The 15687-nt window shown below is 38.9% G+C and overlaps 1 protein-coding gene across 5 annotated transcripts in view; it reads right to left on the bottom strand.

Moving 5' to 3' along the window:
• LOC108435589 (collagen alpha-1(XIV) chain) overlaps positions 1-15687 on the bottom strand; it is a 130847-nt gene that overhangs the window by 85554 nt on the left and 29606 nt on the right. For 4 of the 5 annotated variants that reach the window (XM_037542453.1, XM_037542454.1, XM_037542452.1 and 1 more), the window contains exon 5: positions 15579-15668. The exons of the other annotated variant lie outside the window; for it this stretch is intronic. In XM_037542453.1, coding sequence (XP_037398350.1) covers positions 15579-15668 — 90 coding nt within the window. The remainder of the gene's footprint in view (positions 1-15578; positions 15669-15687) is intronic. 5 annotated transcript variants of the gene reach the window in all.

Here is a 15687-nt window from a genome sequence, read left to right on the forward strand (position 1 = left end):
GTGCACAGCAGAGCCAATACTGGCCTGTCTGTGCCACAGCTGACATTTCCCACAGAGCAATGTTAAATAAAGGGTGGGTGGGGATGTGTCCCATTATCCCCCAGTGTAAATGACACTTAGAATATTATGGGCAGCATCAAACACCAAATAGAAAATCTAAACACACACAGGTGTCTTTCTTCTCCTGCTGTTCGACTCTCTTGACTGCAGCGTTAATTAATGAGATTTTGTGTTGTCTTTAATACACGTACGCTTTGATGGTGTGTGCTCCCTCCCTCAGCACGGTTATGTAAACTACAGATCATATCTAATCTAGTTTGGCTGCAACTCCAGGAAAAAAAAAACAGTTGGTAACCCAAGAAGAAGCCAAAGAGAGAATCAAACCAGCACCCAGAGAACAGAGGCACATTTAAACATTCAACACTCCTCACACCCCAGCGATGCCTCTCTTTCACTGCACATCAGATTAAACCTGAATGTGAAATGCAGTGTGTGTGTGTGTGTGTGTGTGTGTATAAAAAGCACACAAGAAGACAAAGAGACAGAAGTGTGATGTTTTTACTGTGACGTCTGCTGCTGAGGAAAAAAAGCAAGTAATACAAAATCACTGATTTGAGATCATCCTTTTCTCAAGCTGCTGGTTCCTCACCTGTAGAGAAAACAAAACATCATTAAGTGATTAAGTCACCCTCATTAGTCCCACATCAGGGAAATTTGACCTCCACATTTAACCCATCCGTGAAGTGAAACACCACATACACACTAGTGAGCACACACACACTAGGGGGCAGTGAGCACACTTGCCCAGAGCGGTGGGCAGCCCCATCCGCAGTGCCCAGGAAGCAGTTGGGGGTTAGGTGTCTTGCTCAAGGACACCTCAATCACATCCTGTCGGCTCTGGGATCGAACCGGTGGATAAAAGATAAAAGTCTCTGATCTCAAGGCCCCAAAAACTTAAGTGCCTACAGTTTGCGAGACACTCCTGGAAATTTCAATGGGACCATGTTCTGTGGTCAGATGAGACCAAAATAAAGGTTTTTGGCAACAAACACCAGAGGTGAGTTTGGCATGGACACACGGATAGCCATGCAGAAAAGTACCTCATCCCCACTGTGAAGTATGGTAGTGGATCTGTGATACTGTAAATTCATGTTTATTGGGGGTGCCAATATTTATGAAGGGCACTGGACATCAAACTCATCCATTAGAAAAAAAAATCAAACCTTTAATGTTTTCCTGTAACTGAGTTGCTGTAATGAGAATTTGGTTAAATTAGAAAATACTAAAATCAATTTAAAAATGTAATTCAATTTAAAAGTATTAAGGCTCTATTCATTAAACTACCATCATTGCTTTTATATCTACTATTTGTTGTGGAAATAATATCCACCATACACTGTTTGAGCATTTACTCACTGTGACAAACCATTCATTCCATATATACCAAACAGTGCTGATGGCAAAATATAGACATGCTCATAAATACGGTTCATACGGCTTTTGAAATATCCAGGGTTTATTCATATTCATATTCATATTTAAAAAAACACAAATGTAAATTATTTCACTATCTGAAAACCTCTAACCTAATCATATATTACATTTTCCAAAATAAGGTAACAGCCCTTTAGGCCTGAAATCAAAATGGACCTTTTTACCTTATTACTTCATGTCCTGAATCACACTGAGCACAATTCATCTTACCACACCATTTACCAATTCTTTTCTCCTGTAATCACTTCAATCTTGGGTGCCTCTAATCGTCTTCTGATGTTTGATTATTGTAACTATACACCAGCCGGCAGGAAAAAATAATCTTAAAGCATAGCATTACATTATGTCTCCCCCTCCTACCTCCCCCACCTGTCATCAGGACTTGGCAGACCACTACACACATTCAAAACTGTACACAGAACTATGTTTCAGTTACCCCAGACATCGTCTGACAGGTAACTGTTTTGATAGTAAGTATGTCTCCAACACTGCGTGTCTCTCATGCCATGGCGAGAATGCCTGAATAAACACATCATTCGTCTGAGAGAACATACGATGTCCTAATCCGATGCCCTCCTGCTTACTTTTCTCCAGATATAAGTGGGCCAATATTTTTGTGAAGCATTTCTTACAGCCAAGAAAGATAACCAGCAAACTGAGACAGACGAATGCTAAACTGAAGCAGTCGGCAGGCAGTCGGTTTGATGCCGAAGTTTATAAGTATAAATATAAGTCATTTCTAACGTTAATGTAATGAACAGTTCTGTCAGACTCTGCAGATTCTAACCTTTGGATGCCATATTTGTGTTTGTAAGGATAATATGATGAAAAATTATTGCTATGCTCGCAGATATGTGGTACATTTTTCCATGTTTTTGTAATTCTTTGACCTTGAAATGAACAGACACGAACATGTTGATACAAATGAACTGTAAGTGTAATTTAAGCAATTATATAATCATGCAATTACATTTAACTCGCACAGCAATAACTCGGGGCTTCTAAGGAGTAAAATTTAATTTCGTCATTTATTATGTGGCGTCAGGCACAGGCTAAACTGAAGTCATTTGCAGCAAGCCCAGCGTCAGGTGGTCTCGTAGGTGAAGTAACAACCATGCCCCTCTACCTGTACTCAATAAAACTGCATTAAATTCTGAATAAAAACTACTGAGCATTATTTGATTTAATATTTGATTTAAAATGTTGCTAAAACACTATGGTAGTAAACGTTTCATGGCTGTCCTTTCATACACCAGGCTCAGCTGAAAACCTGGTCAAGTAGCACTTGAATATTTTTCTGTGCTCTTTGATTTCACTAATCCGAATTATTATTATATCCAAGTGGTATCTGAACGACAGCTTGCAAGCTCTCCCATGAGGCCAAGCATTAGAGGGCCATTTAGCGGGGCGATGCCCCACCAACAATCATCATGCCCAACTAAGCCCACAAACTTTATACATGTTTCTATAGTTGCACAAAGTGAACTTGAGCTCAAATAAACAAACATTACTCACTGCTGCCCTCTACAGGTGTTATAGCAAGTCATAAGCCTGAATGTTTTCTGCTTTCTTTTAAAAGAAAGTTTCAAGCCTGGGAACATTATCAACAGTAAAAAAAACTGTTGTCAGCATAAATAATTGAGATCAACTCCAGCAATTGTGATCAGCCCTGTTTGTTGTGGTAAGATAAATTAGTAGATTTCCTGAATGCAAATGGATCTTTGGTTATTTGCTGTTTTATTCTATTTAGGATTTTATTTGCAGATGCACCACTCGCGATTTGGTTCCAACGCTGGGACTGATTTATAACTACTGAGCGGTTTTCAATCAATGTCCCACTAATGGCTATTTCTCTACATGACACTCTAACTGTGTTTTTATTTAATATACTAAGACCACATGCATTATGTGTCACTAAAAGCCTTATGCATAATACCACGATAACACTGTGGCTTACTCCAGTCATTCAGCATTTACCATCATGTACATGACAGCAGTGCGCCTGAACGCACTTTACATGTTTAATGTAAATGAATAAATGTGTGTCTTTAATGGTCGTGCTGTAACTCGTCTCACAGTTGAAGATGATGTGTGTTCCTGACCTCAACACCCTCTCCTCTTATTCATGGCCCTTTCCCACAATACCTATCGCTATCAAGTCTGTACAGATTTGGAATGCACACACTGGGAATTCAACACGCGCACACACACACACACACACACACCTCACGTACATATACACTTGAAAGGGCTGAATTGAAGGAGATATCAGCTACATCGTAAATTCTCTCTGAAAGCAGAAAAGGAACAGCAACTAACCTGATATTATCATGCAACACCACAGTGTGGAGTAAAAGTCTTAGGAGTCTAAGGAAAAGTAAAGTCTGGACAGAGGGACACTCATATTAGAATAAACACAAATAAACGACGCATTCTGATTTGGTGTGTGTGTTAAATTGACCATTTCCAAAGCTCTCCTCCAACAAGTCCAGTCTTGACAGTGACCATCCAATACCTACTTTATCTATTTAATCCTTCATGAAATGAAAAAAAAAAAGATGCTGCTGCTGGAATTGAACAAATCCAATAATTAGAGTTCAGCATGAAGTCAGAAAACAAGCCTGTGCTCTTCTAATCAATATATTGATACTGTTTTAAAAGCAGAACTGTTGATGATGCACTGTGGTAATGTTTCTTTGTATTTATTCTAATGTTATGTAGTAACAATGTTATATGTTATCATGTCAAATTGCACCATCGCACAGTCCTGTATAATATCATTTTGGTAACACTTTCTATGAATGTCACATTTGTAAGCACCTATAAACACATTCATAACATGGTATAATGCATTCATAAGGCATCGAAAAACGTGGTTATAAATATTTGTTTTTTATAGCCATGACTATTATGCATTATGAATTGTTAATATAGTGCATTATAAGTACTGTTCATAACAAGTTATAAGACCTCATAAGCTGTATTCATCTCTAAGTAAAGTGAAGCATACTGTACTAAAGCCTCCTCCAGTGTTAAGAGTGAAGCTTCAAGTTAAAGTGTTTACTGAAGAATTTACTGAAACACTAAAACACACACAATAAAGCACAACACAGGCTTCAAATGTCAGATTTTAAACTAGTGCTGCCATCAGTGTTTTACCCAATGTGGGAAAGTCAATGTACGCCACTGTTAATGTACACCACCGTTAGCTTGGCACTTAACACTTAACACTGCATACGCAATAGAGTGCTAGCAGACATTAGCAACACTGTACTGTAGTGTAGTGTGGTGATGTCACAGAGTTTCTAGCGATTCATGTTAGAACCAGTGAGGTTCTACAGTGAAATTACAAATTACAACAACAGCACTGTACTATCTCACTCTCTCCCTCTCCTTAGGCCTTCACACTAAATCAACTTTGTATGTCTTTATACTCTCTAAGCTGGGACTGACTTCTTTGCCACTGACAGTATAACATGTTATTAATACTACTTATGATGCATTATATTAACAATTCATAATGTATAATAAAATAGCTATAAAGTGTAATTCAGTTTAATTCACTTTTATATATATTGATAATGCCTTATGGATGCAATAAATTTGTTTAGATGCTTACAAAATGACATTCATATAAAGTTTTATCCACATGTTTATTTGATCATCTTTTGTCATTTCTGTCTGAAATACTTGTGCATCTCACACTGGGTCCACATTGGGTCAGAGAAAGGTCCTTTATATAAATAAGACATTGTTATTAATAGTAGTAGTAGGTGTAGTTATAGTCATATCTGGCGGGCAGGTGCTGTATGTATCTACACACATCTACAGACAGGGGTGGAAATGGGCTGAAAGAGATGCGTTTTTTAGGTTACTAGAACCTCAGTGGTATCGTTTGAATACCTAATCTTTCAGTGAGTGGGCTAATTTTAGAATGTCCTTGGTAAATTAGCACATTAGCCAATGCAGCCCAAAGGGGAAGTGTGATCAATTCTGACCTACATAACCTACTAACGACAGCCATTCACTGAGTGTTAGAAATCTGAATACATGAAGACAATCAAATTCCCACTGGACATTGTTGACCCTCTAGTTCACTTGCCAGCAGATGTCAAATCGGGATCACATGAGGAAGATCTCTGTTTAGACACGACTAAAAAGATGGCTCTTCAATGGTTCTTTAGTAAAGAAAGTGGTTCTATAAAGAGCCATGAACACTCAATTAACCCTTTGCATGATTCAGGGGTTCTTTGAGGGTTCATTCTCTGATGGAGAATGTCTTGCGTATGGTCCTGCACAGAATCTTTTTGAAAAGTGTTCTATACAGCACCAAAAATGGGTTTTCTGTTGTTATGATGTCAAACTTGTAACAATACAAGAACCTTTTTTGGTGCCATTTAGAACCGTATTTCAAAAAGCATATTCTCAACCAATCTAAGAACCCTTTCAGGATTCAAAGAACCCTTTAATAATGCAAAGAGATATATGTGCATTGATGGTTCTATATAGAAATATATTATTTACTAAGGATGTAAGAGTAAATTTTAGTCAATATGACAAAATAATGGTTGTTTTTTTTTCTTCAAAATACAAGTTTCCATGTCTAGACTGTTCAAAATAAACATGCTTAATCTTTCACCTTCTAGTGTAGGAAGAAAAAAACTGATTTAAGGACTGACGTTTAAGTTGTGATTAAACAAATATTTGCAGCTACCAGTCAAAAGTATGGTGGTGACATGCATAATTTAAGTGTTCTCTTTCTTTCAGCTTGAGAGATCCCTGATGCAAAGAAAAATCAAGATTCTAAGCAAAAACAGAACTTTAACTGAATAATCTCTTACTTGATTTGGATGGTTTATGCAATTATTGCATGATTTAATTTAATGTAATTATGCAATCCCTCCTGGTGTGGAGTAGTGTTATGGTCAGGAAGCCCAAAAGAAATGCTTAAAATCTGTCTGAGAATAAATTCAGACCCTCCCACACAGTCTGCCAGTCTAACATCCTTCTTACTGAGAGCCATGAGGGGTCACCTGTCCACTAATTTATACTCAATCAGACAAACCCACACACCTGCATATATACAGCACTCAACAAAAGTTTAGACTCACCAACTCATTAGCATTCTATTCCACATTTTGGAAGAAAAAAAGCAGAAAACTATGAACACACATGAATTTATGCAGCAAGGAAAAAGATGATCAAGTGTTAAACTACACAACATGGACAAAAGTATTGGCACTCCTACACATTACACCTACAAGAGCTTTTCTGAAATCCTATTCTAGTCATAGGCATTGATATAGAGTTGGTTCCCCTTTGCAGCTCTAACAGCTTCCACTCTTATTCAAGATTTTGGAATGTGCCTGTGGGAATTTTTAACCATTTATCTAGAAGATCATGTGGCTCACAATCTCCATTCTAATTCAAACCAAAGGTGTTTGATAGGGTTGAGGTCAGGGATCTGTGTGAGCCAGTCAAGTTGTTCCATATCAAACTGACCCAGCCATGCCTTTATGGACCTTGTTTTGTGCAATTTTCCCACAAACGTACACAAAGCATCTTTTAAAAAACAACCCCATAACATTATCCCTCCTCCACCAAACTTTAAAGTTGGCACAATGCAGTCAGGCAGGTAGCGTTCTCCTAGCATTTGACAAACCCAGACTCATCCATCAGACTGCCAGACAGAGAAGTATGATTTGTCACTCCACAGAATGCATTTGGTATTGTGCTTGGTGATGTGATGCTTGCATCTCACAGTTGATTGTGGAATATCTAGGAGGGAAGAAGTTTCCCAAATTGACTTGTTGCACGCTCAAATTCAGTGAGCTCTCTAGAATGACCCATTCTTTTCATAAATGTTTGTAAAGGCAGATTGTTTGCCTAAGTGCTTGATTTTATACACCCGTGAGAATGGGGCTGAATGAAACACTTGAATTTAATGATTAAGAGTGTCCCAACATTATTGTCCATATTGTGTATCTTCTATTTTAGATTCTTTGACTTAATGCAATGTTAATCAAGCAGCTTTATGAGGAGGCCCCCAAATTAAATCAGAATCATCCAAACTTACTAAAATTCTCTTTGGTTTACACAGTTCACAGCTGTGGATAATGCTCTCATAAAGCCACGGTTCATTTCTGTTATGCTCTCAGTGGAATTCTCAGCAATAATGAAAGCTAAGGTAGAAGACAGGACCTATCCTCAGGATTAAAGGTTGAAACTACAATATAGCTGTTTAAATGAAAAAGTCCAAACAGAAAAGAAGAAGGAAAATGACTGTTGGAAATCTGTTAAAAGGTCTATATTCTACGTTTTCCGAAGATTTACAATCTTCTTTCCAAAAAAGTTGGAAGGCTATGTAAAATGTAATTAAAAACAAAATGCAATGATGTGGAAATCATTTAAACCCTGAAAATATTTATTTCACTGAAAATGTATTTCACTGAAAATAGCCAGGAATCATGATGATATGGGGGAGCATTGGTGCACATGGCATGGGTGACTTGCACATCTGTAAAGGCACCATTAATGCTGACCAATATATATAAGCTGTGGAGCAACATATGCTGCCATCCAGATGACGTCTTTTTCATTGAAGGTCTTGCTTATTTCAGCAAGACATTGTAAAGCCATATGCTGCATGTATATCATCAGCATGGCTCAGTAGTCCAGGTGCTAAACTGGCCTGCCTGCAGTCCAGACCTAAAAACATTTGGCTCTTTATAACATTTAAAACATGACAAAGGAGACCCCCAAATAATTAGCAGCTGAAATCATATATCAAGTAAAAAGAGGAAAACACTTCACTTTCAAAACTACTGCAGTGTCAGTTCCCAAATGCTTACAGAGTGTTGGTAAAAGAAGAGGTGATGTGACATAGTAGTAAACATGCCCCTGTCCCAACATTTTTGGAATGTTTTGCTGGCATTAAATTCAAAATGGCCATATACCGTATTTTTCGGAAAACAATCAAATTTTGCGATTTTTACTTCCATTCATGGTTTAAATAATTTGTACTTTTTGTATTATTTTCCCCATTTATACCATATGTGTGGTTTCATATACAAAACATTTATAAATAATTTTACTACTTATTTCTATCCCTTAAACAGGCTGTTTCTGTTATTATGACTGTTATATGTGAATGAGCTCTGTTCTTATTGGCTGCCCTAAAACACTTTTTATGACATCACAAAGGCAGTGGATTTAGAACTGTCTGTTTTCACAGCTTAATGTCCACATATGGACTGTAAGGACTGGATAGTGAAGGGTAAGTTTGGAGCTTACATTTTTATTTTTATTTTATGTTTATTTCTAAAAAGCTGAAAGTTTTGTTTTCCATGATGTGTTTTCTTTGATGTAATCTAAAACCTCAGAGTAATAGAGGAGTATTTCTGCTGGATCAATTTCTCAAGAAGTGCAGACAGTAAACAGAGTAGAAAGGAGTCACAGGGTTTTAAAGACAACAACTATAAATTGCTTCCTCTTGTTGTTGAAAGACTTGCTTGTTAGCTCTGTGCACTCATTTATGAATGTTCAGGTTTTTCACTCTTTTTTCACACACTTCAACACACACACACACACACACACACACACACACACACACACACACACACACACACACACACACACACACGTTAGTGCACAGCCCTATGGGAAATCAGTGACATCCTGTAGGCATTCACACATTTCACAGACTGCTCAACACAACATAATTAACAGCATCAACGCCAATTTGCCTTTATCACACAGTGGTGTGTATGTGTGTGTGTCTTGGTGCATCTTTGTAGCTTTAAGGCTCCTCAATAGGAAATAACAGCAAGTGGGTCTCCGTATGCACTGAAGAACCCCCCAGTTGGCATTGAGCTAGTAAGTCATCCTCATCACTGGTGAGTCAGAAGCAGAGCACAGAGCAGGACAGTGTGAGATATGAAACATACTGCAGGTATATTGCTACATATTCAAACTGTGATATGTCTTGGATTCATATGATATGATCCTAATTTTCTGATACTGATACCAATTCTTCTGAGACTTTGCTTTAATGTGATTTTGTATGATGTGATAATGTGATGTGTAATTTTAGGTTTAGTCTGTAACTGTAGTCCATCTGCTTCTCTGATACTTTGTTAGCCTCCTTTACCCTGTTCTTCAGTGGTCAGGACCCCCATGGACCCTCACAGAGCAGATACTATTTGGGTGCTGGATCATTTTCAGCACTGCAGTAACACTGACGTGGTGGTGGTGTGTTAGTGAGTGTTGCACTGGTCTGAGTGGATCAGACACAGCAGTGCTGCAGGAGTTTTTAAACACCTCAGTGTCACTGCTGGACTGAGAATAGTCCACCAACCAAAAATATACAGCCAACAGCGTCCTGTGACCACTGATGAAGGACTAGAGGATGACCAACACAAACTGTGCAGCAGCAGATGAGCTGTCGTCTCTGACTTTACATCTACAAGGTGGACTGACAAGGTTGGAGTGTCTAATAGAGTGGACAGTGAGTGGACATTAAGTGTAGAAATAAGAAGGTGGTCATAGTGTTATGCCTGATAGATGTATGTCTGTGTTTAATCTAGAACAGCCAAAAAAAATCCTGAGCTTAGCACTAACTACTAGAAATAAGCATTTTCATTAATGTGGGCTTTTTCTTCCTATTTTGCCAGAGATTTGACATCTATGGCGTGAATTGAAGGCCTTGCTCTAATAGTCATGATCTGCCACTGTAAAGCATAGCCAGGAGTGGAAATGGGCTGCCATTCTAGGAGTAACTGAGCTATTCTAGGAGGACTGTGTACATTACATATCCACAACTAAGTAGCAGTCTGGCACAGAGACGCACCAATACCACATTTTCCCAATCCATAAGTATCGGCCGATAGTACCGCTATCGATACGCTGGTTCAAGACTATTGGGGCACACTATGGGCAGCATTCAAGCCTTGAGACAGAAAATGTGGACATTCTGGTCCTCATGGCCGAAAAAGCAGGTCAGGACCTAAATTTCCAAAAAAAAAAATCATTAAAAAAAAATCAATTTAAATTACAGAGAAACAAGATATTTTCTTCAGATCAATTAGCTCTATATCTGTGTGTTCAGATAAAAAGCATAAAAAGGTGCTCTGTTATCTCACAACAAACCACAAGCCTTCATCAAGCGGAAGAACAATACAAACACACACACACACACAGTGTAAACTCTGTCAGGACTACATGTGACTCAGAGGGTGTAATGTATAGGTAGCAGGTGTTGAGGGATAAAGTATAGCCTTGAAAGGTCTATTAGAGAAGCAGTATTAGTGTCTAATATCCTTCCTGCCCTGAGAGAGCGAGAGAGAGAGACAGAGAGAGGGAGAGAAAGACACAGAGAGAGAGAGAAAGAGAAAGAGAAAGAGAGAGAGAGAGAGAGTTTGGGTAAAAGCAGGGTGTAGAGAAGTCCAAAGCTCAGAGCACACCTGTATGCCCCCAGGATAGAGAGAGTGCATTAAAGTGTGTGGTGTGTGTGTGTGTGTATGTGTCTGTATGAGAGAGAGACATAGACAGAAAGAGAGACAGAAAGGGAGACAGAGATAGAAAAACAGAAATATGATATGCTAATAAAACAGTTGTAGAATGGTTTAAATCATATTTAGGTAATAGGTAGTTCATGGTTTCAATTGGAAATCATTCATCAAAAAGACTTGACACGTCTTGTGGAGTGTGGATTCCCTCAGGGTTCAGTTTTAAGGCTGTTGCTTGTGTCCCTGTATGTGAGTGTGTATATATATATATATATATATATATATATATATATATATATATATATATATATATATATTTATTATTATTTATTTTTTTGATGATACCCAGTTATACTTTTCCATTCCTTCTCACGATCAAGACTCAGTAGACAAACTGACCAGCTGTGTGTCTGTGTGTATTTCTCAGTGGATGTTGCAAAATTTTCTACAAGTAATTCACAGAAAAAAATTTTACACTAATTGTTGGTACAAAACCTCAGAGAAAGCTGCTTCATGGGAATCTTGGTTCTTTAGCTTCATATACCAAACCTGAGGCAGGAAACCTGAGTGTGATCTTAGACTCTGAGCTCTGTTTTATCCCCACATGCAAACGCAGCCACAAAAGTAGCTTTTTATCATTTGAGAAACGTCACTAAAGTCCATCCTTTTCTATCTCAGAGCGATGCAGAGAAACTTGTTCATACATTTGTTATGAGCAGATTTGATCACTGTAATGATCTTCTTACTGGACTTCCTAAGAAAACTATACATCCCTTATAGCTCATTCAAAATGCATCAACATCCTAACAAAAACAAAACAGAGATCATATCAGTCCTGTTTTAAAAGAACCGCACTGGCTACCTGTATATTTCAGGATAGATTTTAAAAATAGACCTTAAAGCACCAGCTTACATCACACAGTGTCTGTGTGTTTATGTTCCAGCATGTAATCTTAGATCTGCAGATAATGACCTCCTACAAATACCCACTGTAGAATCCAGAAAACATGGAGAGGTCATTCAATTATTCTGCTTCTAAACTGTGGAACTCAATTCCACCTTTTATTAGACAGTCAAGCTCAGTGCTCACTTTTAAGATGCATCTAAAAACATGTCTCTTTAACTTGCCGTTTAATTAAAACGAGGTATTTATCTTTTCATTTGATCTGTGTCCTTTTCTTATTTGATTCTACATTAATAGTTATATTGTTTTGCATTGCTGTTTAACTTTATCACATGTCTGTAAAGCACCTTGAACTGCCACCAGGATGAAGAGTGCTATATAAATAAAAATCCATCCATCCATCCATCCTCAACCGCTTATCCGAGCAAAGAGGCCCAGGCCTCCCTCTCTTAATAAAAATTATTATTATTATTATTATGACTATTATTAGTATTACGTACATACAAGTAGAATGTATGTGCGTGTGTGTGTGTGTGTTTGTATGTGCAAGTGTTTCATATAGGTGTGTAAGCAGTGTGTGTGTATGTGCAAATAGTGTGTGTATGTGTGCAAGTGTTTCATTGTGTTTCATCCTTGCTTTGCTGTCTAATAAACAACATGTATACATTGACATACAGACACAATGCCCTAGTATCACAATGCACTAGTAGCATCACTTCATACAAAACTATGAAATCTGTGATTCTTATTTACCATTTCACATACAGTGCCGCACTAATTCCAGTTCAACAGGACTAATTATGTTCTTAGTAATGAAACATGCAGCTGGTCTGCGCTCTATATGTACTGATGGTATCTGCAAAGTGTGTAAATTGTGTTGTATATCACAACAACAATAAAATATCATCATATTGCCTGTCCCTGAGTGCTCTGTCAGTTGGTGGTGATGCAGAGAGGTGGAAATGAGCTCTGTAGTCTTTATAGCTTTCTCTCAGCTTTGTCTACTCCAGCAGTCTCTGTAATGACAGCTCTCGACATACATAGTACACACACACACACGCACACCACGTCTCCCACTAATGCCATGTTAGCGAAGCCAAATGCCTTTAGCAGAATTCCAGCTTTCATCTAACTCCGTCTAAACCCATGAATCAAACACGCAGAGCTAAACATGTGACATTTTTACACCCCAAAGTGATGCAGTGATGCAAAACCACCAGCAGCCTCTGCTCTTGCATGAAAGTAATAAAACTTACAAAAAAGAAAAAGTTTCAAATCCACCTTCCTGCAAGTAAAAAACTAATTTAACTCTAACCACACATGGCTGCTTCTCCACACGCAGACTCTGTCTATTCTGGGCCTAAATCACACCATCAATCATGACTCGCAGTCTATCACAGCACTAATCTCATAATCTCCAGGTCTGGGTGACTTCTGCTCTGTATTTGGTGTTTAAATTGAATGTATATCATGAAGGTCAGATTCTAGTCAGAATAAAGAAATGGTGCAATAAAAAAAACGAACGTCACCAAACGTGAACAGACCCCAATTACCATTACACAAATGAATTGATGCTAATCAGTGTCCACCAACTTCCATTCATTGTTTTCCACATTAGCATGCTTGATCAAGCTATTTCTTGTCTTCTCTTGCATTAAATTAAAATCCACACAATCCATTTCAGTCTGGACTTGCTTGGCTTACTAGAACAATTAAGCTTACAGGTGCATTCCGGTTTAATAGGTTATTGGCTCCTAGCACAGCATTGGATCCTTCAGCCTCATCGATTTGATCCATTTCTTTATTTTCTCTCATGATACTCGACATGCATTACTCAAATACATCATACAAACGTACAGAAATGAATCTCGACTGTGAGTGTACTCGCTGGTGTAGATGCTAAGGAACGCAGACGTGCTATCTGGTTTCTTTCTGCATTAGCCAGCTAGCAATAAAACTTTCAAACAGCCCGCCCACAAGTACCAACTCCCCAAGCACTTAAAGTGCTTCAAAAGCTACATCCACCTTCTAGATGCATCATCAGACGGAGGTGTGCTAGTCTTCAAACCAGAGAATCTCAGTCTAGAGCAGGGGACTCAACCTGCTGACCCACTGGTGCAATTTATCCTTAAATCTGGCCCACACATTTTTTTTTCTGGGGCTAAATATTTACATTAAATGGGTGGATTTACTTCACCTACCAGACACTCTGACTGGTCGCTCAACATAAGCTATATAAAATCAGCTTAGACTGATAATTACAATGAAAAGGAAAATCAGAGCGCTGAGTACAAGAGGAACCACTAAAACAAAAACCTGATGCTGCGTGAACGCTGCACACTGAGTGGTCATGGCCATAAGTAACTTATCTTAACTAATTTAGTAGTGGGGTCAGTCACGAAACTGGGGACACATGCAGGCCCCTATGGTGGCACCCCACACAAAGCCCTAAGCCCTAACTGCGGCCTGTTTATAGTGAGGCTCCAGTCAGCTGTGAAACCAGGGGTATATGCCAGCCCCAGTGTTAGGGCCCCAGGGTGGCAGCCTACCATAAGTCCTGATATGAGGGATTAGGCTGGGCCACCAGCATTTGGCCCTAACCTCCCCATGGTGGGCTTAATTTCCAGCCCACACTGGCCCCTCACTGGACCCACATGGGTGTGCAAGGTAGATACCATGTGGCACAATTAAGAAATAAATGGAATTATCCCACAAATTTAATGAGAGCGCAGATTTAGCTGCTTTTATCAACACTTCACATGTAGTAACTTCACTCATGTTCAGCAAGAACAATAATGCTATTACAATAAGTGTCTAATGTAATTCAACTATTGAATGTAGTTTTTCTTAATTTAACTGAACATTATTATTATTATTGTTGTTGTTGTTGTTGTTTTGTTGTTGTTATTGTTATTTGCATTTGTAGTGGTAGTAATAGTAGTACTTGTGGTTTGCAGTTACACAAGAATTTCTAATAAATTTGTGTATGTGTTACATAGCTGTACCTGAAAAAGATAATTGGACACCATTTCCCTGCTATTTTTTCAACCACCCCCTAAGAGAATCAAACCAGCTGATTTGAGTTTGAGACCCTTTCCTTAGATGCTATTCTGGTGCCCCATGTAGTAGGCATGTATGCATGTTTACAGCAGATGTAGCGGTGGCCAGACTGCCCTCTAATATTAAGATGACCATAGGCAAACGTCTAACCATAATGTGAATATGAAGTAGACTGAACATACCTTGTGTACACTACTAGTTTGCAGCTTTCCCTGCATCTGATGCACTGGCGCTCCTCAGGATGGCTTACTGATGGGACCGATTGAAGTTACGGGTTAATGTTCAAACCCGTTATTGTCCTCCTCTTCTTTAGGTCTGGTTCTCTTTGTAGGGCGAAAAACTGGCAGCAGGTGTCAGTTTCAATGGGATGCCCCTTGTCTTTTCATCCAGGCTTTGGAATGCTATAGCTGTTCTGGGGCTTTTTTCTGGGTTGCCATGGTAACCCTAGAGCAGTCCCATCTGACAGCTGGGACACGCACAACTCACACACTCACACACCTGCACAAACACCCACACACACTCCCCAGCTCACCCTGAGCTGAGCTACTGTCCATTCAGGCCTGCGTCTGACCCCACTTTACCGAGGTCAGTTCCAGCTTGACCTCTGACCTTACCTTCGCTGATCTCATTGTCCCGCTCAGGCTCGCTGTTCTGCTTCCCCCTGTGTGTCTGCAGGCTGCTGTCAGTGACCTCTGACCTAGACGCTGTGGGTCAATAAACACT

The sequence above is a fragment of the Pygocentrus nattereri genome, chromosome 11 (assembly GCF_015220715.1).
Source record: "Pygocentrus nattereri isolate fPygNat1 chromosome 11, fPygNat1.pri, whole genome shotgun sequence".
Classification (NCBI taxonomy): Eukaryota; Metazoa; Chordata; class Actinopteri; order Characiformes; family Serrasalmidae; genus Pygocentrus; species Pygocentrus nattereri.